The 25987-nt window shown below is 49.1% G+C and overlaps 1 protein-coding gene across 1 annotated transcript; it reads right to left on the bottom strand.

The window, feature by feature from the left end:
- Positions 1 to 19837: 19837 nt before the first annotated feature.
- LOC115086765 (left-right determination factor 2-like) lies at positions 19838 to 25776 on the bottom strand. The gene is made up of 4 exons (XM_029593063.1): positions 24988 to 25776; positions 24106 to 24349; positions 23083 to 23322; positions 19838 to 20610 (listed from the first exon to the last, which is right to left on the bottom strand). Exons 1-4 carry the CDS (start codon positions 25538 to 25540, stop codon positions 20271 to 20273), a joined length of 1377 nt encoding a protein of 458 aa, XP_029448923.1. The 5' UTR covers positions 25541 to 25776; the 3' UTR covers positions 19838 to 20270.
- Between the last annotated feature and the right edge of the window lie 211 nt (positions 25777 to 25987).

The raw sequence follows: 25987 nt of genomic DNA on the forward strand, positions 1-25987 counted from the left end.
TGAGGGAAACATGTTTTATCCTTATTAGATTTAATTATTGGGTGTTATTTGATGTGTCTGCTGTTTTGAATATTTAATTGATTTTTAGGAAATGGTTAAAGTTGTTTTTATCCTTATTTATTAGATGCTCTATTCGACATCTGTTTTTGAAAGATTGTTTTTATTAGTATGGTTTCTGTTATGATGGATTTATATTTCTTGATTCTGTTATATGATGAATGGTGATGTTTGTTTCTTACATTATTGTATTGCATATGCGTCTGATTGGGAGATCTGGGGGAGGAGAGAGGCTGGGGAGCCTGATTGGGAGGTCTGGGAGTGGCTGGGGGGGAGCGGGACTGGGAGGTCTGGGAGTGACTGGGGGAGGGGGAATCAAGAATGCCAGGGCTGGGAGTGGCGGGGGGGGGGGGGGGGGAGAGGGAGCTGGGGAGCACGACTGCTGGGGCCTGGGAGGGGAGAGGGGGCTGGGGAGCACGACTGCTGGGGGCTGGGAGGGTAGGAGACTGAGACTGCTATTGCTTCTAGTTCTCTGAGATGGGAAGTGGGAGAGTTTGATTTTCTCTGGGTCATTTTTGGGAAATGTGCATCTGAATATAAGTCTATATTATTTCTCTGGTGTTGTACTGCAGGCAGAGTGTGGCTTTTGGGGGTTTCCAGTTGAGCTTTTGTCTCCATGTTTCTCTTTCTAATTTGTGGCCACTTATTCTGCATTTGGTCAGGGGGCAGGCTGTCTGCTGTCATGAGGCTGCAGTGATGACGAGGGCAGGACTGGAAAAAAGGACATCTTGGAAATGGTTTTCCTTTTTTTTTTTTTTCCTCCTAATGGTCAGAAGTGGAAAAATCGGGAAATTTTGGAAGACTTTATAAATGTAACATCGCAGTCCTTGCCTCTTGGTCTTATTCTTTATCAGAGAATGCTGTTGTTTGCTTGCAGTACCCCGGAGGGAAGGGGCAATGTTGGCAGCCTGTCCGCAGGCAGGGAAGCTCGTGCCCCATGGTCTGTTCACAACGGTCATTTCTTTTCTGGGGTTTCTATTAGTTTGACGTTCTTGCCCTTAAGCATTTCTAGAAGGAGGATCTGGAGGGGGGCTGGGGGGGACGGCAGGAAAGCAACACAAATACATTGCCCCCCCGGGCACCGGAGACCCTCACTATGGCTCTGCACACACAGCCAGCTCTCATCCGTCCCTGCCAGCTTGCAAAATCTACCACCCCGATCAGCCATTCCCTCCACACCAAGCAGCCAGCCAGCACCTCCCTCTCCCCCCCCCCCCTTTTTAAGCAGGCTAGCCAACCTGTCTACCTCCACTCTCCCGAGTCAGTGCCCTCCACCAAGAACCTGTCTGCAATCTCACCCCCACTTCAGCAAGCCCTTCCCATCCCACCCCATTCCAGCAAGCCTAGCTGCCTACCAGCACCCCCTCCCCAAACAAGCCTGCCTGCCTCCCTCCTCAGCCAGCAAGCCAGACCATTCATACCTTGCCGGCTTGCTCCACTGATCTTCTGTCTCTCAGCAGCACCCCCCCCCCCCCCCCCCAAATAGCTGATACCGGCTCTTTCTACTCTGCTGCTGATCCAGCAATCTAGAGCCGCACAGTGCAAGAATTAGTTATCTGGGGCACCTGCTGAGAGACAATTATGATATTATCGAGCATGATATATACCAGTAGTTACTTATATTAAGATTCTCACGCCAGTTGCGCTGTATTTCTATGCTTTCTCTGCGTGCACCCTGCCCTTACCATATTGTACCCCCTGTTAAATGTATTTTCTAAGCATTTTGCTATAACGTAAACCGATGTGATGTTCACACTAACACCGGTATAGAAAAGGTTTTAAATAAATACATTTTTTTTTTTTAAATAAGATCCTCCCAGTGGCGGGGAATCTTGGTAGGGGCCAGAGTCCAGGTAGCCCACCTCATTCCAATGTTTCATGATTGCCAGTATATAAAAACTCTAAATAAATAAAATAAATAAAAATAATGTCCTCCAAAGCCTCTAATCTTTGTCTGCTTTACCTGGCTCTTGGTCTGCGCTCTCTCTGGCTACAGACCAATAAGCCTAAAGCAGCCGACTTCTTCCTGGATGCTTGGGCCATCTGCTGTGGTGTGAAGCTGCGGGAGACTGGAAGACCCCTGGTCATACCAGGTACAGCCTGCTGAATCACATGGAGCTGCTAGGATGCTGGCTGGCAGGGATCGGCAGTCAGTATTCAGCTCTGCCTTCCCTTCCTCTGCCCTTGGCTGGTCTGGGTGGCTTTTCCTCTCCCTGGGCGTTCTGGGAGCTCAGCATGGCTGGAGGTGCAGGGTAATGTCGGGGTTTTAACGTGAGCTTCTTCCCGGGCAGGCATGAGATGGAAGCGGATTCTCCAGCTAGGTGGGTGTCTTTCTGCTTTATGCCTGGACTCGGGGTTGGGGGGACTTGGAAGCACAGATCAGAAGAAGGAGTTTTGCTATGGTCAATAACAGGTCGATACAGTTATGCCGCGTTAGAAAGAGTGCGGCAGTGCTGGGCGCACCCTCGTTCCCCGCACGCACAGTTCTCTTCACCTACCGCTCGATACTCTATTCAAATTGCTTGCAAATGCAAGCCGCGGCTGCGAAGCGTTAGGCGAAGGGTTAGGCCCACGCAACCCATTTTACTGTATAGGCGCTTAATACAGTGCCTATACAGTATCCTGGGTGCGCTGGTACCTGTCATTTCAAATGACATTTCAACTGACATTTGAAATGACAGGTACCAGGAAGTGGATGGTTTCCCCCCTCCTGAAGGCAAGGCTGGGAGGGGGGGAAACCATCAAAACTAAAAAAAAACTAAAACAAAAGTTGTTTATATATATATATATATATATATATATATATATAATATATATGTATATATATTACCGATGTATTATATCTGATAGTAGTATATATCTACGATATATATAGAGTATATGATATATATATATGTATATATAGATACATATCTCATTATATATATCTATATATATATATATATATATTATAAATCACCTAGATGTCACTTCACTGTCCGAATCCCCCATCTCCACGGGCTGCGGTTTATCCAGGCGGCGGGCGGGAGCCCAGCGGTGCGCCCGTTCATCCAGGGCGGCGGCGGGCCAGGTGGGGCGCGCGTTTATCCAGGCGCGGCGGCGAGAAGCGACGGGCGAGTGTGGGCGTGCGTTTCCATCCAGGCGGGTGGCGGGCGGGTGGGCGCGCGTTTATCCAGGCGGCGGCGAGAAGCGACGGGCGGGTGGGCGTGCGTTCATCCAGGCGGTGGCGGGAGGGTGGGCGCGCGTTTATCTGGGAGCCGGCGGGCGGGTGGGCGTGCGTTCATCCAGGCGGAGGGAGCCGGCGGCGAAAGCGGCCTCCGGCAGCCCCCGCCGGCAGTGAATGAATGCACGCCTGTTTACGCCCGTGCAATTTCGGTGCTCAAGGCACATGCCGTGACATCACGACGCTTGTCGTGATGTCACATCACGACAAGCGTCGTGATGTCACATGCCGTGACATGCTCAAGGCATGTGACTGCCTTGAGCGCCGAAATCGCACGGGTCGCACAGGCGCACATTCATTCACTGCCGGCGGGGGCTGCCGGAGGCCGCTTTCGCCGCCGGCTCTCTCCGCCTGGATGAACGCACGCCCACCCGCCCGCCGGCTCCCGGATAAACGCGCGCCCACCCTCCCGCCAGCTCCCGCCGCCGCCTCGATGAATGCACGCCCGCCCGCCCGTGTGGAGATGGGGGATTCGGAAAGTGACAAGGTATTTATATATATATATAACAACTTTAGCATTTTATGAGAACTGTAATTTTTTTTGTAAGCCGCTGTCAGCTCCCATACGGAACATGCGGGATGAAATAATTTTTTTAAGCAAATAACTAATGCAATCGGAGTTCCGTGCAGCATCGTTCATGCAAAAAGAAGGGCTGAATGCAGTTTGAAAGCGGGTCAGTATATATGGAGGTCGTCCATGGTGCAGGACTAACACCAGGTAGAGGGTAGGCGGTAAACTAACAGGCTAAGGATGCGGCAAAATAGCGGGTTATAAAGGAGATAATCTGAGCGCGCATCACAGTATCGGAGGGAATAGCTAATTCCTTCATTATACAGCTAATTCGTTCATTTACATATCATTTACATGCTGCGTGCGGAAAGGGTTATGCGTCTGTTTTAAGAAGCGCTAAGGAGGAGTGAAACTGGAGACTGTATGCAGGATCACTTTACGCGTCCCAATTGTGCGCCCACAGCGAGTTGCAGAGGGAGAATCTCCAACCGCACTTTACAGTATAGACCTGTTTGTTAGCAAGGAATCCTAAGCGAGTGGCTTTGAATTCCAGCCCAGCACCTCCGGCTCATAAACTAGCATCAAACGAAAGCTGTGTTTGGTTTTGTCTGTTTAACGTCTGGCCTCTGTTTAACGATGTCTGGAGTTTGTTTAATTGATCCTACAACTCCAGCCGTCCTCCCCTGACTTTTTACCATCTGGCCTGCTCCAAGCCCTGATCTCCTTTTAGGATTCGGGTTGCGAGTCTCGCCTGCTTTCATGCCTACGGGACTTTTCAGGTTTGCATGCCCTGGGGGCATTGCGCCTTGGAAACATACCTGGGATCTCTCGGGGGGGGGGGGGGTTCCTTGCCCAAAGAGCTTAGTTGTGACCGGGGAGGCGAGGGAGCAAGGAGAAGAAGAGGGAATCGGTTCCAGTGTCTCTCCCCCCCCCCCCCGCGTAAGGCGAAAGATGCAGCCACGCTCTGGGCTCCAGCTCTTCTCTCTGCCTCTGCCCAGGGCCGGCGCCTCCCCTTCGGCGAATGTGGATTGGGGCTTTGCTTTCCCAGCCGCGGGCGCTCTTAGCAGAGGAGCTGGAAAGGCTCCGTCCGTGTCAGGTGCCGTTCGCAGGCCTCCGCGAGGCGCGCTGTTCTCCGCGTTAGTTTGGCCGCCCAGGTACTACACGCTGTCGTGTTGGTACAAGTTTCTTGACTCTGAATCTGCACATAAGGCTCAGATATGGTACTGGCCAAAAGGGAAATGGGAGGCACGAAGAGCTGTGAAAGGGAGCCCTACAGAGGGAGGTCAGTAATCACTAAGGGCTGGATTTTCCAACGGCGCAAGCCTCTCTGAATTCGGCGGTAACGGGTGGGGGGGGGGGGGGTTTGTGTGCCTGCGAAAGCCAGCAGCGATCGCACCACCGCGGTGCGATCGCTGCCGCCTTTCGCACTCAATAGCGCTGTCGTAAAAGGTGGTGCTATTGGGCAGCGCTACTGGCAGCCATAAGGGGGCCTTACCTTTTCGCCGTTGGCGAAGTTTCAGCGGCGTCCACCCCTGACTCCTCCTCTTGCGGTGCTGACGCCGCCCTGGCTCCGCCCCGATCTAGGTATCGCGTGCGATAGGGTTAGAAAATAACCCCCCTAACTGTGCTGTTGTCTTCTATCGCTGCCACGCAAAAACCCCTGAGGGAGAGCCCTGTGAGGCCCTGAAACTCGATATATGACAACCTAGTCACGTGGTAGATGATGACAGAAAAACAGCAATCGACCCATCCCGTCTGTCCAGTTATTCCTGTCTGCAATGCAAGGATATATCCCAGCTGCCAGCCACAGAAGCTTGACCGCTTGTGGGATATATTGCTCCGTGCCCAAGTTAGTTTTATGCTCGCTTCCTCACTGGATCTCTCTCACTCTGCGTCGGTGACCATACAAGATCCCACAATCGATCCAATATTCAGCTCTGCCTTCCCTCTGCCCTTCCACACCCCGCCCCAATGGCGCGAGTATCACTGGGTCCTGCTTCCTTACTGTGCTCTTTGCTTTCTCCCTAGTACCGCTCCCCTTGACTCTGCTCTTGAGGGAGGGTGGCTTTAGGGTACTGCACCTTCTCAACACTTGTTCTACCAGAGTCATAGAATATGACAGCAGCTAAAGGCCATGAGCCCACCTCATCTGCCCAGTGTCGTTCCTGGTACAATGCCTGCAAGCTCAGCTGATCTCTGGCTTTTCCCCTCACTTGTTCGCCAAGAGGGATGCTCTGAACTTATCCCATGCTTTATTTGGGTTGTTTTTTTTTTTTGTTTGTTGGGGGTTATATCATATTCTTTCTTCTCTCTATAATATCGGTGTATATGTGTTTTAGTTCACATAAAGGGCTATATAATAATAATTAGTAGCAATTATTACATTTAGCATCTGAGTTGAGGTTCACGCAAAACATCACAACATCCCTTCCCTTATTTGCAAGGGCCTCACAGCAGCAGGATTCCTTTTGTGGGGTGCTTCACCTTTTTGTGATCCTCGAAGAGGGAAACTCTCCGTGCAGCAGCGTTTGAGGTGATGGTAATTAGGAACTAATCTTCTCTCTTTCTCCCCCTCCCTCCCTCTTCAAGCCTGGAGTTCATTTTATTGCTGGACTATTGAACCACAAACCAATGAAACCCTAACTTTCTTGGCTTCGGATAAAATCAGGCAAAGAAAAAGACAAACTATAGGTCTAGGATGCTTCTCTTTTTCCATTTTTCCAAAAGGCTCTGAAGCTGCTAATAAAGGTTCTTGTTAGGGAGCGTGGTGTTTCCCTCTCCCCCCCCCCCCCCCCCACACACACACACACACCCTCTCTCACACACACACACACTCTCTCTCTCTTTAGCCCAATAATTCTGCATATTCTGTCTCCCTCCTAAAAATTCCCTGCCTCTAGTATCTGCCCATCAGAGAGTAAGAGCTCTGCTCTCCCACATCCTCTCAGCAATATCCCCTGCAGGCTTCAAAATATTCTTTGGCCTGATTCCCTTCTCTTCTGCTTCCTCTTATGGCCTTAGGTGTTGGTCGCCGTTTTCATTTGTCCTAATGTATTTTGTGTCTGATATGTTTGCACTTTTTTTGTTGCAGTGGAGATGTTTGCCCTTTTACTGGCGCTGCACAGCACTCTCTTTCAAGAAAGCAAAATTCTCCTTCCTTATAGGCCCGCTTTAGTTGTTCCTTCTGTGCTCCTTCCTGGATCGGGATGATGCCCGCAGTCAGCATAGTTACACTCCCAATTTTCTGGGTTAAGAACAGGATTGAGAGGTTGGATAAACAATATGGGGGTGGGGGGTGGGGGAAAGACAGAGAGAGGCCTGGATGTTGGTTCAAGTGTGGGAACTTGTATGCTCATGTGCCTAGAGTGGCAGAGGACCAAGGAGGGAAAGGCAGCAAAATTGACTTGGATAAGAAGGGATATCCTGCAGTTGGTCAAGCTTGTGCGACTGACAGCTGAGAGATATCCTTCGTTACAGCAGTGCAGACGGGGACCACAAGGCAGACTAAGTGGACTTTATCTGTAATGCTACTTTGTTTCATGAAGGATAGACGTGGCTAAGTGGGAGGAGCTTTCTGAAAATGTAAATACTGATATCTCCTCAGCAGAATCATATGAATGATTCTCCTAAACTGGGAGTGGGATTATCTAAAACCATGTGTTGCTGGGGATTTAGATCTAGGGGGCCAAAATCAAAACAAATTAAAATGCTCATTAACAAGGAAACCACAGTACATGAGGGCACTGAGATCCATACGAGGACAAACTCGCACCGCTGCCCTCAGCACAGAATCAGAGTTTTGAGGAAAGGCGTGGCTCACCGCAGCATCCCCAGCCGCCGCACAATGGCGACACCTAGTGGCTGGATTTAGGGCCTGTGACTGCAGGGCTCCAGAGGGACCCCAGGTGCATGGACCCCAGGCTAAGGACTAAGCGCATTGAGGGGGGGGGGGGGGGTGTTGGAAGGGATATAAACTAGTGGGGAAAATCCCTGAATAGTTGCAAACGAAGGCTCCTGGTGCCATCCCAGCTCTGAAGCCCAAAAGGGACAGGAGGAAACTTCTGAGTTAAAAGAAAAAAAAATTACAAAAACAAGGAAGCTTGTGCACAAGCAATATAAAATGGGCCAGAGCAGGGACCGTTAGCATGAACTGGCACTCGGGGGGGGGGGGGGGGGGGGGGTGCTGCTTCTGTGCCTACCACACAGAGGGGCCGATGTGATAAGGTGCGCTGAAGCCGCTGCGGGCTTGTGCGTGCGTTTTCCCACGCAAAGCCCTATACGGGGATGTAATAAGGGTTTTGTGTGCTGGAAAAAAGCGAGTATGAATGCGCTCCCGGACCCGTGGTTTTTCCTGCGTGAATGCATGCTAACGGTATGCAAAGGAGGCGATTAGCTAATCACAGGCAATGCAGGGAGCCGCGCTAGTGTTAGTGTGGGTTTTCTAATGCGGGCTTTTTTGCCGCCACGGTCAGGGCATGAGTTAAGTGTCACCTCTGACTCAGAGTGCCTATGTTGGCGTCCGAGCATCCTGAAAACCACCTAGCTGAGGGCTTATCTCGGCGTCCGTGTGGCCAGCTTAGCTAAGTGCCTTTCTGGGCGCCCAACGGCATACATTCACAGCCAAGTAAGCGCCTAGCTCAGCTCCTGGGCAGTAAGATTAGCTAGGGGCCTTTCTGGGTGCCCGATCGTGCAGACATGCGAGCAACTGAGCACCTAGCTGAGCGCCCAAATGGCAAGGTACACCAGGCGCCTTTCTGGGTGCACGATCATGCAGATTTTTCTGCTACAAACGAAAGAGCACAAGCAGCCTGAGAAGCACCTGGCTGAACACCTATCTCGGCTTCAGAGTGGCCAGCGTAGCAAAGCACTTTTCACGGTAGGCGCTTCCCTGGGCAGACAGATACATGGCCAGAAGAGCGGCAAGAGTGTTGTGAATTAGCATCCATGAAAATATTTGCCATGTTTTCTGTAGCACAATTATTGGAAATATTAAAGATACTTTCCAGGGTCATACTTTCACTTAATAGGGAGACCCATTCGCTTTTATGCGCGGATTATTGGAGTGGATTCTGAGCGCAGATGCAGCCGCTTATTACATAGGCCCTGCACCACTCTTAGGTGCTCGCATTTTTCTGTACGTGCGCAGATTTCTGCGCGCAAATCGTTTGCCTTTTTTTTTTTTTTACATCCCGCGGGAGCGGCAGCTTCAGCCGTGCGAGGTGATCAAAACCCGCGCACCTAACGAAGGCCTGTTTTGCCGCGGGTCTTATTACGTCGGCCCAAGAGAGAGCGGTAGTTCCAGAGCTGCCCCTGGGTAGTGTCGGATGCGGGGAAGGGGAGCAAGGAGAGGGGCAGGCGTGTGCGTGAGCAGTGGCGAGAGGTCCAGCATGTGGGTGGAGGAGGGGAGGAAGAGCTGGCAACTTTTGATGCTGCTCAATAGGCAGCAAAATTCCTGGCATCAGCCCTCCCGGGGAATTTCATCTACCAGGGCTCGAAAATCCTTTATTTATTTATTTATTTGTTTATTTATGTGATTTATTTATTTATTTATTTATTTATTTATTTATTTATTTATTTAACATTTTTATATACCGAACATTTGTTTTTCACTTCATGTCTGTTTACATTGTGACTAGGACCAAGTTTTAATCCTGGTCTAATAAAACAAGTAAATTTAACTATATAAATTAAGAAACTAAGGAGGTCATTTTCTAAAGGGATCGCACAAGAAAAGGAACTTTTCACATGCGGAAAGTCTCTTTTCGCGTGCGATAGCTAAATCAGGGCAGAGTCGGGGCGGAGTCTGCACCGGAAGGGAAGGTGTTGGGGCGGCGTCGGGGCGGACTCCGCAACGACTTCGCTGACGGCGAAAAGGTAGGATCCCTTATCGTTGCCGGTGGCGCTATTGATTTGCGAAAGCCGGCAGCGATAACACCGCGGTGGCGCGATCGCTGCCGGCTTTCGCAGGCCCACCCCCCGCTTCGCCCCCTCCCATTACTGCCGAATTCATAGAGCTCTGCAGTGTTAGAAAATCTAGGCCTTAAATTGTAAAATAAATCATATAAAGGATAAAACATGTTAGCACCTGTAAATTATCAAAGTAATAAAATAAAATAAAAAAATAAAAATTGCCCAGTAAAAAATACAGAAAATAGGTATAATTATCCAAGTAAAAAAACTACAAAATAATAAACTACAGAGGTTTTTTTTTAATAAAAACCTACATAAGACAAATCACTAAAAGTAAGCATTTCTTGACTAAAAATAAATAAATAATGGGAGAGTCGGTAAATAACAAAGGATTAACCTGCTTGAAAATAGGTCTGCTCAAACAACCATGTTTTTAACATTTTATTTTGAAAGATTGTATGTTCGCTTCTTGTCGGATATCGAGCGGTAAAGAGTTCCAGAGTTTTGGCCCAGCCAGCGAAAGGGCCCTTCCCCTAACTGAGTTTAAATGAGCGGATTCAGGAGAAGGTATTGCAAGAAGTGCCTTGCCTGAGGATCTTACGTTACGAGCAAGGATGCATTTAACTTAACGCAGCCCCGGTCCCGGTTTTTCTTTTTGATGAATCGGGAGGGGGGAGGCATGTCTGGATCCATACACCAAACTTTGGGAAAGGAAGGCGCTGCTATTGGCAGAAACAGTTATTCTTAAGGATCGGTTGCTTCCGGAGGCGCTGAGCGTGACGTGGTGGAGAAGGGCTCTGCGCCAGATGTGCCTTATGGAAAAATATATTGAGATGGTAGAAGCGTGTGTTTTTGAAGGTTTGGGACTTTTATTTGCAAAGTCTGCCGCATAAGGCCCAGAGCTCCGTATTGAGCAATTCTGCAAAAGTATGAGTTTGTGCAATGGGCTTCGGATGGGCTTAGGATGCTGCCTCTGGGAAGGGGTTGTTGGGGAACTGATACATAGGGAATGTAGGGTGCTAATGTACGTTTTAGGGTGGCGAGAAGAAAGCACGCATTGCCAGAAGGTTGCATCTTGGCGTGCTGGGCATATAGTGTTGAAAATGAATAATAAAAAAAAAGATTTGAACATAAAATCCTGTGCCTTTGTCTCCATCGTTAAGGAGATGCTGAGAAGGTGTATGCTCACTTGGGTCAACGGGACAGTTTTATTGCACAATATTACACATCTCTGAACCAGGCCAACGTGTACCAGTTACAGAGGATTTTCATATAAAGAAAGTCGTTTTTGCATGTGGATGTTCAAATGTGCATTTTAGTTTGAGCAGCAAGAAAATCTAGGTGAACGAAGCGATGTCATTTAATGGGACTATGATTGTGCTTGCTAGGGGTAGCCCAGGATGTTTTGGTAGTCTCTGAGTGTCTGCCATAAAGTTTTTATAGTGATTTAAATGAAAATGTGTGCTGTTGCCTAGACATTAGTCTTCCTTTTCACTCAGCTAATGGGATTGCTGGGTAGATGGGATCCCCATTAAATTCGAGCCTGGAACAAAGGATGCTTCGGGGGACAAAGAAACAATGGTTTTCACGCATAAGGTAGCCACAAAGAGGGGCCAGGTGATTTTAACCTTGGGCTCTCAGATTCCATGCGAGGGCCTCTAGACAAAAAGAAAAGGGAAATCCATCAGCAGAAGGGTATTCTGGGCAGCCGACCTGACCACTGTTCACGGGTGCTTCTCAAACCCTGCCCTTCTGTCACTGCCATCCATTCTCTTCCATTCAGTCACAGCTTGTGGCCTGCCTCCCCATTCACGTCCGCAGGGACATGACCCAGCACGTTCCTAACCCCCTGACTCCGGCTTCTCAGAGGCGCAGTCCTGCTTTCTGCGCTCTCCCCCATCAAAGCTTGGCACACTGACTGAAAGAGAGCGCGAGAGAGACCCTGGAACAGGAGCCGAGGAGGCGGGACGGCCACACTGGTGCCTTATGATCTGTCATAGGTGCGAGCTATAGGGCCATAAGAACATAAGAATTGCTTTGCTGGGTCAGACTGAAGGGCCGCCGCGCCCAGCATGCTGTCTCCGACAGTGGACAGTCCAGGCCATTAGGAAGTACCTAATGGCCTGGACTGGCCATTAGGTACTTCCTAATTGCCTGGTAGATCCTGGTACTTCCTAATGGACTGGTAGATCCAATTCCTTGTGGCCTACTCCCAGGAAGAAGCGGCGACGTTCCCCCGAGTCCACCCGGTTAATAATTATTTATGGACTTTTCCTCCTGGCCCAAGCCCCTCCTAAACCCCAGCTCTGCTAGATGCCATGACCACATCCTCTGGCAGTAAAGTCCAACAGCTTAGTAAGGCGTTGAGTGAAAAAAAAAATATATTTTCTCCGCTTTCTTATAAATCTTATCACCTGCTACTGTCATGGCGTGTCCTCCAGTCCTAGAGCTATTTGATAGTGAAAACGACCATCTCTTACTTACCTGTTGCACCCCTCTCATAATTTTATAGACCCCTCTCATATCTCCCCTCTGCTGTCTCTTCTCCGAGCGGAAGAGCCTTAACCTCTTCAGCCTTTCTTCATAAGGGAATCGTTCCATCCCCTTTATCATTTTTATTGCCCTTTTCTGTGCCTTTCTAGGTCCACTGTAATCTTTTTGAGATGGGGCAACCAGGACTGTACGTAATACTCAAGGTGCGGTCACCCCAGAAATCTATGCAGAGGATTATGATATTCTCCATTCCTTTCGGAATAATTCCTAACTTTCTATTTGCTTTTTCTTTTTTTAATTAACTAAAGCCACTGCCACACTCTGAGTGGAGAATTTCAAGTTATTGTCCACAGTGACCCCCAAGATCCGCCCGTGGCAGGCCTGTTATTTTACAGCTGCTCTGTAGTAAAGTATCCATTCAGGATTTTTTCAGGATAATTTGCTACCTCTCAGAGGATGGCACAGCTTTATTCACCCACCATCAATTCAGAAGGGCAATCAAGCACGCCCGGTCTCTGCACTTAGGAAAATGAGGGCACTGCTCAGCATGCCGACCTCTACCGGTGTCACCCTAGCCTAAAGTCCCTTTGCAGGACCCCAAATGCCACACCTCAGATAAGGGTTTAGTTCATAAACTCCTCTCCTCCCGTTCATATATTCTGAAAGTCCAGAATTCCCTATTGGGGGAGGGGGCATAAGATTATTTCCTAGGCCCTGAATGTTGTTCAATAGTCAAATTCAGTATTAAAGTCTCTCGTATACAGCACTAATAATCACACTGGAAGAAATAGCTGGTTTGCAACTTAACTTTTACTGATTAAAGATGGAAAGTTGCTAAGAGTGTTCAGTTACAAGTTCTCACTATTCATGGTCCAATTAATATCAATTTTACAGCTTCAGTTTTTCCAATAAATTTGTGACTTGCACCTTCCAGATACTGTATTCTGTTACTGATGTCAATTGATATTTTTTTGACCTGTGTTATTCCTGATCCATTCCAATTGGCAGGGTAATTTTGGAGCTTCCTCCCAGAATTTGGTGGACAGGATAATCTTCTCCCGATTTAAGTATCCTTAACCAAAGTCCCTTTTTGCCATACCTCATTCTCCTTACTTCCCTTGTTTGCACCTGGATGGTGCCTCTGTACTCCTCTCTTCAGCCTCCTGATGATGTGGGTGTGGCTAACACCGGATGGGTGCCACAGATCTTCCTCAGACACCTGAGGAGGAAATGCAGTGCTTCCTGCACATGCTCAGAGCAGCGGAGGAAGCCCCCCCCCCCCCTGAGCTGCCCAGGCCATCTCGGAGTTGGCGACGGTAGCAGTGGCGCTGGTGATTGGAAAACTGAAACGGTAGGAGCAGATTAACACAGTGAGAAAAGTAAAAACCGCTCGGGTGAACCTTGAGGGTTGTGGTGGTGCAGGACGAATGGTAGGAAAAGCCCGAGGAGGGGGTGCAGCAAGTGTGCACAGCAGCAGGCGGCCAGGGCAGGATCAAAAGCATGCAAGTAGGTAGGAGAAGGGGGAAGGAGCCTCTCAGGGACAGCTGGAGTGGTGGGTGGGGGGGGGGGGGCGGAAGACTTTCCTAGTGAAAGGCGCTGCATGGCTCATCCCACCAGTAGCTTAAGCTTCTATGAAGCAGTAAAGATCGAGTGGCATCTGGAGTGGCACGAAGGGCCCGAGGAGTAGTGCCGCAGAGCAAAGGAAGTCCAGGGCAAGACTAAAGGTCAGCGAGGAGCAGCAGCTGCTACCACCCTTGACAGAAGACTTGGGGGGGAGCCTGCACAGAGCGGCAGCTGCTACTACCCGAAATAACTTGCCGGGCTGACTGAAAAGACCGTTTTGGTCTTTATCTGCCGTCATTCACTGCGTCGCTGTGTTTCTCTTCTCTCTGCCCAGGAATGAACCCAGAGCCATTCCGCTAATGGTGTGGCGAGGGGAGGGATAAGGCCTCCGGGTGCCAGGCTGTAAGGGGCATCCGATGGCAGGGGGTTCCATCCTGCCCAACCAAGAAAAGTTCCCCATGGCTGCCAGGGGGATCCCATCCCACCCAGCAGCAGAGGTGGAGGAGGCCTGAGCCACTCGGGGATCCCACCCGGTGGTAGAAGTTGAGGAAGCCTGTGGCTGCTGGGCGATCCCATCCCACCGATGGCCCAACTGAAAGAGAGGGACTGGAGCCAGCTATCTGTGCACGTGTGGGTCTAGGATAGGGAATGGAGCCAGCATGTTTTATGTGTATGTGTGGAGGAGAAGGAATATAACCAGCGCATGTGTGTGGAGAAGAGGGAATGAGGCCAGCATATGTATGTGTGTGTGTTTGTGTGTGTGTGTGTGTGGAGGAGAGGGAATAGAACCTGTGTGGGTATGTGGAAGAGAGGGAATGAAGCCAGGATATGTATGTGTGTGTGTGTGGAGGAGAGGGAATAGAACATGTGTGTGTGTGTGTGTGTGTGTGGAGGAGTGTGTGTGTAGGAGAGGGAATAGAACATGTGTGTGTGTGTGTGTGTGTGGAGGAGTGAGTGTGGAGGAGAGGGAATGAAGCCAGGATATGTATGTGTGTGTGTGTTGCGATCCCCCCTGCTGCTGCGCTGCAGGAGGTCTCTTACCTTCCTCCAGAGGCCGCTCTGAAGCCAGGGCCTCGCCTGCGCATCATCCAGGACTTGCTCCAGGGCCTGAGAGGCCTAGCTGCTCCTGAGGCATGCCTGTGGCTTGCAAGCCTCAGCGTTTGGACTTCCTGCTTCCAGCCACGCCCGTTTCTCTAGGGGCTGGCCCGCAGCTCTCTACCCTAGTTATAGGACCAGCGGTGGGCGGTCCTGGCAAGCTCCTCCCAGGGAGTTGCCTTCTACCTCCAGTACTTAAGGACTGTCTGTTCACTTGCACCGTGCCTTCGGATTGGGTTACACAGTTGCCTGTGGCCTCTCCCGATCCAGGTCCTCCGTGACTCCGACTCCTGCTTGTCGTCAGCCTGCCTTGACTCCGGTCCGTGACTCCGACTCCTGCTTGTCTTCAGCCTGCCTTGACTCCGGTCCGTGACTCCGACTCCTGCTTGTCGTCAGCCTGCCTTGACTCCGGTCCGTGACTCCGACTCCTGCTTGTCTTCGGCCTTGGATCTGAGCATTACAGTTGCCTGTAACCGTGCTGATCCAGGTCCTCCATGTTGCCTTGTCCTGTCTCTGCCTGATGTTCCTGATGTCTTCGTGTCTCTGCCTTGACCTTCGTCCGGTTCCTGAGCCTTCTGTCCTGTTGGGCCCTGGAGTGGCCAACAGGAGGGATTCGTCCCACGGGCTCTTGAGCTTCTGCCAGCCGACGGGGCTTCGGATGTGAGTATCCCAGCATCGGAGTTCCTGCTCGCCTGGATCTTTCCTGGGTCTCGCTTCAGCCCTTGTCCTGATGTCTCCGTCTTGCTTCAGCCTGCTTCTGCCCCGTCTGATGTCTTCTGTGTAAGGACTCTGTCTGCCCTCGCCTCTGTCCGGCCTGCTGCCCATTGCCGTTCCCTGCGGCAGGTCCGAAAGGGCCGGGAACAGTCGGAGGACCGTTCATTAGTCAACTTCCCCGTGTTGGCTACCATGGGCATGCAGGTCCGGCTGAGGGTCGGACTCCCTGCTTCTGTTCCTGCCTGCCTGGCTCACCATGCCTGCTCAGCTCACCTCCCACGGTGTGGCCTTGGGCTCCTCCCGGGGTCCTGCCGTGGCCCAAGGGCTCACCACCCGCCCGAGACGACCGCGCCCGCGCGCGCTCGTAACAGTGTGTGTGTAGGAGAGGGAATAGAACATGTGTGTGTGGAGGAGTGTGTGTGTAGGAGAGGGAATAGAACATGTATGTGTGTGTGTGGAGGAGTGTGTGTGGAGGAGAGGGAATGAAGCCAGGATATGTATGTGTGTGTGTGTGTGTGTGGAGGAGTGTGTGTGTAGGAGAGGGAATAGAACATGTGTGTGTGTGTGGGGGGAGGAGTGTGTGTGGAGGAGAGGGAATGAAGCCAGGATATGTATGTGTGTGTGTGTGTGTGGAGGAGAGGGAATAGAACCTGTGTGGGTGTGTGTGGAGGAGAGGGAATAAAGCCAGCATATATATGTGTATGTGTGAGTGTGTGTGTGTGTGTGAGATGTTTGTTTGATGTTTTCTGAGGAATAGTGATGTCTCTGTTTTTCCATTGGTGCATGACATACGGAGCCTGACTTGTTGTGGTTTCCATTTTCCATTTATACTTCACGGTCGCTTTATTCTGTATTTGATGAGGGTCTGTAGGTGTTCTGCATGTGTGATGGAGGTTCGGTATTCTGCTAACGTGTTGTTCCTGCATAGGGCTCTATAGGACCTTGGGGGCTGATGCAATAAAAGTCTGTAGAAAACAGAGTTGCCCGTTTCCTAACGCGCGCCCGTCCACCTCTCCTGGGCACGCGATGCAGTATGGCAATGAGATGCCACGCTAAAAAAAAAAAAAAAAAGGACGCACTAGGGATCAATTGTGCATCCCAACCGCTTCCTCGGCATCGGGCACCCAGGAGACACGGCTGGGCACACAGCCACGGGTTAGGATAACGGGCGTTGGTAAATTCAGCGTCCATTTTCCTAACCAGACCTCTGTCAAGCCTTTCTTTTTTCATGATGCTGCTTTCTGTGGGTCCTCCTATTTAGTATTACGACCATATTAAGTCAGAGGAACCACAGAAAAGCAGTATTTTTTTTTTTTTGTTGATGACTTGGGGCTTGTCAAGACCTAATGCCAGCTCCGGGGCTAGCGTTCATTTTTGCGGGCTAAAACGTGCAGGTCAGGCGCACAGTGATTTTTTTTTTTTTTTGCATGGGGGGTACTAGCTAATAGCCTCTTCAGTATGGCACTTACACGTGATGAGCGTTAGCTACGCGCTGGTTTGGAGGCGCTAATCCCATTATTGCACTGGGGGTCCAACCGCATGCCAAGCTGTGTGCTAGACTGAGCGCACTATATTGCATCGGCCTGCTGGTTTGTTCTGTTTTCCTAATAGGGATCTATTAGTGTTTTAGGGCCGGGTGTAATGTTTGCAGGGTCACCTTTTCATATGTTTGCATGCTGGCAGTCCGGGCTGTTTTTGGAATGGGAGGTTTACTATATTGTAATTGTAATTTAGTTTGCTCATGGCTTTCTGAGAACCAAGCCCACGCCTAACATTCATTACAATAGTCCTAATACCATGTGCGTTACAAGTGTCTTTGTGGCTTTTATGCAGGGTTTCCTGGTTGACACCACAGCAGTGCATATAAATATAATACACATGCTGTTGTGATATTTCAAAGGGCTGTACTTTGAGGGTCCTTTTTCATGTAAAATCTCTTATTATAAATGCATAATTTGTCTATGTGGAGAGGGCCATGGTAGGGGGAAGGCTGGGCACAAAGCTGTAAGGGTCACTTAGGGTGCCTAATACTCTTGCACTGACCCTGATTAGTAAAAGAATTCAAATTAAAATGTTAAAAAAAAAACCAAACCACAGAATGAGGCGGGACCAGCACAGTAAATGTTCCCACAGAGCTGCAAAAAAAAAAAAAAAAAAAGTTAGCACTGGGCCTGCACGGTGGTGCCCTGCTCCTCCCGTGAAAAGAGACCCCCCCGGGTGGTGGTGCCATGTGGGGATGCGCTGGTAGGGGACAACACAAATGCTTTGGCCCCCGGAGAACCTCGCCTCGCCTCTGCATTCCTCCTCCACCAGGACTTACGAGAGTCCACCCACCCTCTCTGCGTGAGAGACACTGCTCCTCTGAGCCCCTGGGTTCCAAGGGCCTGCTGGGAAGAAAACTGAAAAGGCCTTAAAAGAGGGACACCAAAAGCAGAGAAAGGAAGGCTGGAACAACTTCCTTCTCCAGAAGCAAAAGGTGATATGAAAAAACCAAAGCCAAGAGTACAGTACAGTGATTTCAGCAATGATGCCCGACACGCTGCTTTCTGGAATATTCCGAAGACACCACTGCTTCCATAAAATCCAATACTTCCTAGGACCTACATTCTTTCTGGGTTTTTTTTAAATTTAAAAACTTGTATATACCGCTTTCCCCAAGCAGCGTATGATAAAAGCAATCAAGCAGTAGCCACAGAGGCATTCACGGAGCGGGATGCCAGTGGTCGGTGTTCCACCTTCACGGAGCGGAAGGCTGGAGGGCTGCCATCTCCAAAAAAAAAGAGGGGTGGGTAAGAGTATGTAAATTTACCAGTTAGGGCAATAATGGAGGTTAGACGCCAAAGAAATGTCCAAATGCAACTTTATTAAATGGAGACCAATAGTTTTTCTATATGCCCGACTCAGGCCGGAGTTTCGCCCCACACCGGGGTTGCCTCAGGGGCTGTATGTGTCGATGTACAATATTTAAAAGCGACAATATTCTCAATTGAGCGGGTTAGTGGTCAGATGCTTTGAACGCATGTACCAGTTTCTCTCGATCTCCACATCAGTGCAAAGAGGACGTCTCCATTTAATAAAGTTGCATTTGGACATTTCTTTGGCGTCTAACCTCCATTATTGCCCAAACGGCTTTTTTAGATAGCCTACCCTCTTGCTTTTTCGGCCAATTTACCAGTTAGGACATAGGCTATAGGTATTGCCAATTATTAGGCTTGTTCAATATTTGTTGATTGTTAATGTGGCTCGCGAGAATGAGGGCTACTACCTGGAGATAATGCCCTTGTTCGATGTACATGCACACGGTGGGTGAGACTCCAGCGTTGCTCTGGCTTGAACAGCAAGAGGAAATGTGGAAGAAAAAAAAGAAAAAAAGGTTTTGCATTCACAAAGAAGCGAGATGTAGATTGCTTGTTACGGCGGTTACTTCCCCAAAACCAAATAAGCCAATACTTGGATTTCAATACATATCCAGCATAGCTCTCTCCTTCAACGGCAGGGGAGAAAGTCTAACACTTCTCTTTCAACACATAGCTCTCTGATACAATGGCAGGGGGAATGTAGAAAAAAGGATCTGTATATGGACAACAACCAACAAGGTCCGAATTGCATAGTCTGGGTGGACAGAGGCATGGGTGTAGCTTGCTTATTGCGGCGGTTACTACCCCTAATTAAGTTAGATATTCACTTGGATGCAGTTCCAGCAATGCTCTCTGCATTAATGGTGGGGTGGAAGGGAAATAGAACTAAAAGGTACTAAAAGCCAAGAGTAACAAGTATGTGAAAAAAAAAAAAAAGTACATAGCTTGCTGGGCAGACTGGATGGGCCGTTTGGTCTTCTTCTGCCGTCATTTCTATGTTTCTATGTTGCTAAACCATGCCAATTATGTTACCCTCAGCAAATCCCGGATGTCCCCGAGGCAGTGTCCGCTGAGAGCTGATCACCCATATCCTCAGGTGTTTGTAGGCGCCTTGCCTCTCTGCAGCGGATGCAAACAGGACCCAAAGCTGGCATCCATTGTGCCACCCATGCAGTTCCCCTTGGGCGAACCGTGGGACAGAAGCGCAAAGAAGCTCCGAGAAGTATGGCCCATGTCCAGAGAGAAGCACGATCGGGAGGGTCGTAAACGCCGGAATGGGATTCGGGTTCCTGATCCTGACAGTACAGCCCAGTGTTTGTAAAGATGGGCATGCGGTGTGAGGAGACAAGACGCCGCGGCCAGAAAGACGCCCAGAGGAAGTGACACCAAGATCTTAACTTTATATTGTATCGCTTTACTAATAATTTCAATATATACAATCTGAAGAAAAACAACGTTTAAGGCTTGTCAGGGCTGAGATAGAACTAAAAAATAAATCTATTTAAATCATTTTTCTTCTGGAAGCTGCTTTTGGCACATGGCATGAAGGTAAGAAGCTAATGCAAAAATAATATACACCTTTTATTTACATTATATACATGTAAGTGCCTGTAAGAGCCTGCTGCGTCATGGTTACAATCTGAAGTCCTTGACGGGTACACGGGAACTGCCGGCACAACCTTGTGTATGATCAACAAGCACTGGATCGTCACTGTCCTCACCCCAGTCAGGGTTCCCAGCCCTGTGATGTTCCCCTCCCTCGTCCCATCAGCTTATTGCCGTTCAGTGACTGTGCAGAGGCTTTCAGATCTCCCCTGGGGGGGGGGGTTTCTACTGCCGGTGTAAGTTATACCACCGAGATATTGTCCATGGTGCAGCCACACTTTTCCACGATCATGTTTGGGAACTCTGCCACCTCGATTTCCGTGTAGTCTCCCTTCTTCACCAGGTACATCATGGGCAAGGGGGCACTCTCCACCACGGTGCAGGTCCTCTCCCCGTAGCCGTAATGGCGCAGCGGGCTCTTGGGCTGCTTGCAGCCACCCACGCAACGGAAGGCCTGGTACCCAGCGGGCTCGATAATCCAGTACTGCGTCCAGGTGAGCTCCCGGAAGTTGATGAAGTATTCCTGTCTGCAGCAAATGTTGTCTTGCTGGGCCGTTTTCTCCTCACAGTCTCCGCGAGCGCTGCAGAAAGAGAACGGGACCATTAAATGTCTGGGAACAGGACACGAAGGGACTCAAGGTGATATCTGCCTCACGTGAAATCAAACGTAGAAGGAGCCCCTACAATACTTTTCAGAGGGGGAGTTCAATTTTACAGCAGGTCCAGCTGCTGAGTTCTAGTAATTGCATTGTCCTGCAGAACAGCCGGATTCTTTGCAGATTGGGATACTCAAGAATTATCCAGAAACGACGAGCCTCTGAGACCCCCACAGGACTCTTCTTCAGATATGACCAGGTCTGAAGAAGGGACCCCTGCAGTCTAGAATCCGCCTGGACATCACCGCCTCTGGATAATTCTTATCTTCGTCACAGACTGCAGAGAAGCAAGTCAGACTGAAACCGATTCAGGAGCTTATTCATGAAATAAGAGAACAGGAAAACATTTTACAGACATGATAGCAAAACTAAAACGACCAGCAATATCATTCCAGCTGGAAAACTTACGAGTGGGGGTGCAGTTATTCACCTACAAAACTGAGATTAGTAACCAAGGGGACACGCTGCTGACAGAGTTCCCTGTCACGGAGGGGGAATCAGTCAAGACCTTGTTTTCTATTTGCCTCTATAGGACAACAAAGGGTCAGACACCTTGGGGCAAGGAGTCAGAATTCTGGGCAGCTCCTGCAGGCCTGGAGCCCTGCTGGCAGCACAGCGCCTCCTGTGGGCGGTGCTATGTGATAACTGCTGGAATGGACAGATGTGGACTGGCTGGTACTTGTGTCCGCTGCTTGTGACCACCCAAAGTAAATTCAAATAAGGCCCACACTGATCCTCTCTCCCCCCCCCCCCCCCGGCCAAATAAGCTAGCTAATTTTTTCTTTTTAGTTTTTTAAAAAATATACTTTTAATACTATTTTTTAAGGATCCACTTTAAATATGGGCACCCTGTTTTCTTCTTTGTAGCCAATTCTCTTTTTGCATTCAGGACTGTGAGCTCCTGTGAGCTAAACAGAATAAGGGGAGGTATCCAGGAATATTTATATATTTAGTCACTTTTGTAACCCTCCTATTCCACAGAAATGCAGAAAGTAGGGAGCAACAATGGAAAACATCAAGTTAAAAGCAATATAAACACAAGCCATATATACAAATCACATAAAACTAAAACCATACCACCTTATAGTGAACTAAATAATGCCAGACCCATACCATAAACAACAAAAAGAACTAAAACTAAAAAGAACTAAATCCGGAGTGATAATTAACTCTGTTATTTGAACTTCGGTATAGAAAAGTTATAAATAAATAAATACATAAATAAAATTGCAATATTGATCTTAAACAGATGCCTTGAACAGAAACAGAGAGGGAAGTGTCATAGCAGGCTTGATTAGAGAAAAGAAACAGACTGGTAGATTATGCTATTTTTCTGCTGATATAATGTTCTGATATTGTATGGGTTGTCTTTGTAATAACAGTAACATTTTTTGTACTTTTGTGAGCTATTCTGACTGCCTACAGAAGAGTGGGGTTAAAAAAAATGAATAACACTGAAAATGCAAGAAATAAAAGAAAAATTAAATTCAGAGGAAACACTTTGTAAGGGCAAAGAGACTTGTAACCAGTGTTATTTTATGGTACTGCAGTTTTACAATAAAATAAATTAATCAAAGTGTGACTGATATGAAAACTGAACCTTATAGTTCTGTAGCAGTAAAACAGAGCATGCACAACACCATTGAAACAGAATGCACAAAACACTATAATAAAATACACAAAACACTGAAACGAAACACACAAAATAACACTGAAATGGAACTCAAAACACTACAAAAGAACACAAAAAGCAACACTGAAACAAAACATGCAAAATAGCAATGAAACAGAACACGCAAAACACTACACCAGATTACACAAAACACTGAAACACACACAACACTACAACAAAATACACAAAACAGAATATACGAAACACTGAATCAGAACCCATAAAACACTGAAACAAAATATGCAGTATTGAAACAGAACACACAAAATAACACTGAAATAGAACACACACAACACTACAACAAAATACACAAAACACTGAAATGGAATATACAAAACACTGAAACAAAATATGCAGTATTGAAACAGAACATGCAAAACACTACAACAGAACACACAAAATAACACTGAAATAGAACACACACACAACACTACAACAAAATATCACTGAAATGGAATATACAAAACACTGAAACAAAATATGCAGTATTGAAACAGAACATGCAAAACACTACAACAGAACACACAAAACACTACAACAAAACACACAAAATACCACTGAAACAGAACACACAAAACACTGAAATGGAACATACAAAACACTACAACAGAACACACAAAATAACACTGAAACAGAATATGCAAAACATCAGTACAAGAGAACAGGCAGAACACCAGAATGTGCAAAACAGGAGCCTTGAACTTGCTGCTCACACTGACACATACCCGTGTGTTTCCAGGTTAAGGGTGTACAGCACCAGCTCTGGTTTCCCCAGGGTTTTATCTGAAGGATCCTGGGACGTGAATCGCACAGACTTTGCCATGTCAGAGGCATAGCTGCCATGTCTCTCCCCTTCGATCCTGACCTCCAGGTGCATGGCGGATTGCTGCTTGCTCTTCAACCAGTAATGCACAGCCTGGGTCACATCAAAGCTTTTCCACCCAGATTCCATAATTGGCACCAACCTGCAGAAAAGTCAAAGAGAAACCACTCAGTTCTTCCTAATGTCACCACTGCCAACATCTGCTGAGTCAGCTATTGAGCAGGTCAAGCAGGGCTGTCATGCAGGGCAATAAGGGTCACTGCCAACCCAGGGTCCCCACCAATATCCATGTCAAAAACCAGGGGTGGGATGCACTGGCAGTGGCCCTGAACATCTGGCATACTATAGCCATCCAGCCTGATACAAAGGCTTGTTACAGCACAGCACTGCAAAGCAGTCACTTTGATGTATGCAAGATGACATAGTGCAATTCTAATTTCTGCTCTGAAAATATCTACTGAGGGTGCAGCAGTGAATACACCCCAGAAAGCACTAAAAAAAACCTCCCTAAGCAAACGAATTTCCACTAACAAAAATTTGAATAGCTGGTTAGGGTGTTAGTCTAATTCAATAAGCGGAAGAAAGGTCAACACACAAGGGGTAGGTGAGACCTTTTTATTGGATTAACTTCCTGCATATTATCAAGCCCCAGCAAAATGAGCTGGATACCTGCCAGACGTGGATCAGTCTTCTTCTGCTTTAAGATTTCAGAGCCCTATATAAATTATTAGTAGATGAATCGGGACGTTTTCCATATAAGAATGCGAAATTAAGCTTGGCGCTGGTGTGAGCTTAAAAGAATCACAGAAAAGTGCCCCCCCCGAGAAGGTGTCAGACTCCTGCTGATTTCCCCTGAGCTCCAGTCCCAGCCCGTGCATAACCATCCGCCCCGGAGCTCTCCCCCCCCCCCCCCCCCCCGTGGTACCTGGAATCGATCAGGGACGTCTTGTTGGCGCCGTCCCCCAGGATCTCCACCCAGTAGATGCTGACCCGGGCGTTGTTGACGGGTCTCTGGTGCCTCCGGTCCGGCAGGCTCGGGCGGTGGGGCGGCTTCTTGAAAAGCTTCAGCTCGGCCATGGTCACCTCGCTGTTCTCGGGGATCCTGCCCTCCATGTCGAAGAAGAGCTGCTGGCGGCCGGGGTCCGAGTACAGCACTTCCCCGGAAATGTCTGCACCGGCCAAAAAGGAGAGAGAGAGAGAGAGGGAGTGAGAGCGGAGTCACTCCCCCCCCGGGCAGCGCCCACTCCACCGAGGGGCAGGCAGAGGTCAAGCACCGCAAACACCTTCCAGCCAGCCATCCTTATCCCTATCTATCGATCCAGCTATCTTTACATCTCTATCTATCCCTATCTATCTTTCTATCGATCCAGCTCTCTTTCTATCCCTATCCCTATCCTTCTTTCTATCGATCCAGCTATCTTTACATCTCTATCTATCCCTATCTATCTTTCTATCGATCCAGCTCTCTTTCTATCCCTATCCCTATCCTTCTTTCTATCGATCCAGCTATCTTTACATCTCTATCTATCCCTATCTATCTTTCTATCGATCCAGCTCTCTTTCTATCCCTATCTCTATCCATCTTTCTATCGATCGAGCTATCTTTACATCTCTATCTATCCCTATCTTTGCATCGCTCGATCTCTATTTCCCTCTGCCTATTTTTCTCTCCGTCTGGCCCTAAAGAAGGCGCTCCTGCGGCGGCGGCGGCGAACGTCCTGCCTCCATCTCTCCGCTCCAGCGGGGTGCGCTATACTTCGCGGCTCGGAGCGCTCCCCGTCCCCCCCCCCTAGCGGCCGCCTCCTACCTGCGTTGCCCGGGATGCCGCGCAGGATGCCGGCCAGGCTGGGCAGCGCCCGGCGGCTCCTCCGGCCGTGCCGCTGCAGCAGGCTCAGGTACTTGGCCTTCAGGTGGCGGGGCACGATCAGCTTCTCCAGGTCGCGCTTCTGGAAGCGGGGCACCTCGGGCAGGCCCAGCCTCCTCAGCAGGGCCTCGCGGACCTCCTCGGGGGTAAATCCACTCGCCGGGGCCGTCCAGAGGGCACAAAGCAGGCAGCCGACGCTCAGCAGCAGCAGCAGCTCGGGCTCCATGGTCGCTGCGGGCCGGATGGGCTCCCTGCGATGCTCTGGCCCGGACGCCCCTTCACCTTGGCCTTTTATAAGAAAGCGCCCCCTCCCCTCCCCCCTCGCTGGAGGAGGTGAGGCGGGAGATGGGGGGGGGACGACACGAAAGGTCACACCCAGAGTGACCTGCACAGGGCAGATCGGGGCTTCCTGCAGGCAAGGAACTGCCGAGGCCTTCCCACGTGGCCCGGAATTGCCCCGATTGCTGTACTTGACGTCTAGAGAGATCGGCTCCATCCTATTCCTGCCGCTGACGGAAGCAGGGCTAAGCCCTACTTAATGCTTACTCGAGCACCGCTCGTTAGAAATGATCGCGGAGGTGGCTTTGAAGAGCCTTCTCGTTCCGGAACAGAGCTAATAATCAAAGGCCTTGTTTGAAGTCGCCTATTAAAGGTGAAGATCGCATCTTTAAGTCGTTCTGGCAGGGGAACATCGATGGACTGCAAACCACTCGGCAACAACGACAACAACAACAACAACAAAACATGTAAAACAGGGAACTACAACCTTCCCCCCACCCCCAACGCCCCCCCCCCCCAAAAAAAAGAAAATTAACCTTCAATTGTACAAATTAATAAAAAAAATAATTTGATAAACCCCACCACGGGCAACCCATGACAAAGTTTACCTCTCTTTACCTTTGTTGAGTTCTTTAATACACAAAACATGACCCAAAATGCAGCA

This window comes from Rhinatrema bivittatum, chromosome 3, assembly GCF_901001135.1.
Source record: "Rhinatrema bivittatum chromosome 3, aRhiBiv1.1, whole genome shotgun sequence".
In the NCBI taxonomy this organism is placed as follows: Eukaryota; Metazoa; Chordata; class Amphibia; order Gymnophiona; family Rhinatrematidae; genus Rhinatrema; species Rhinatrema bivittatum.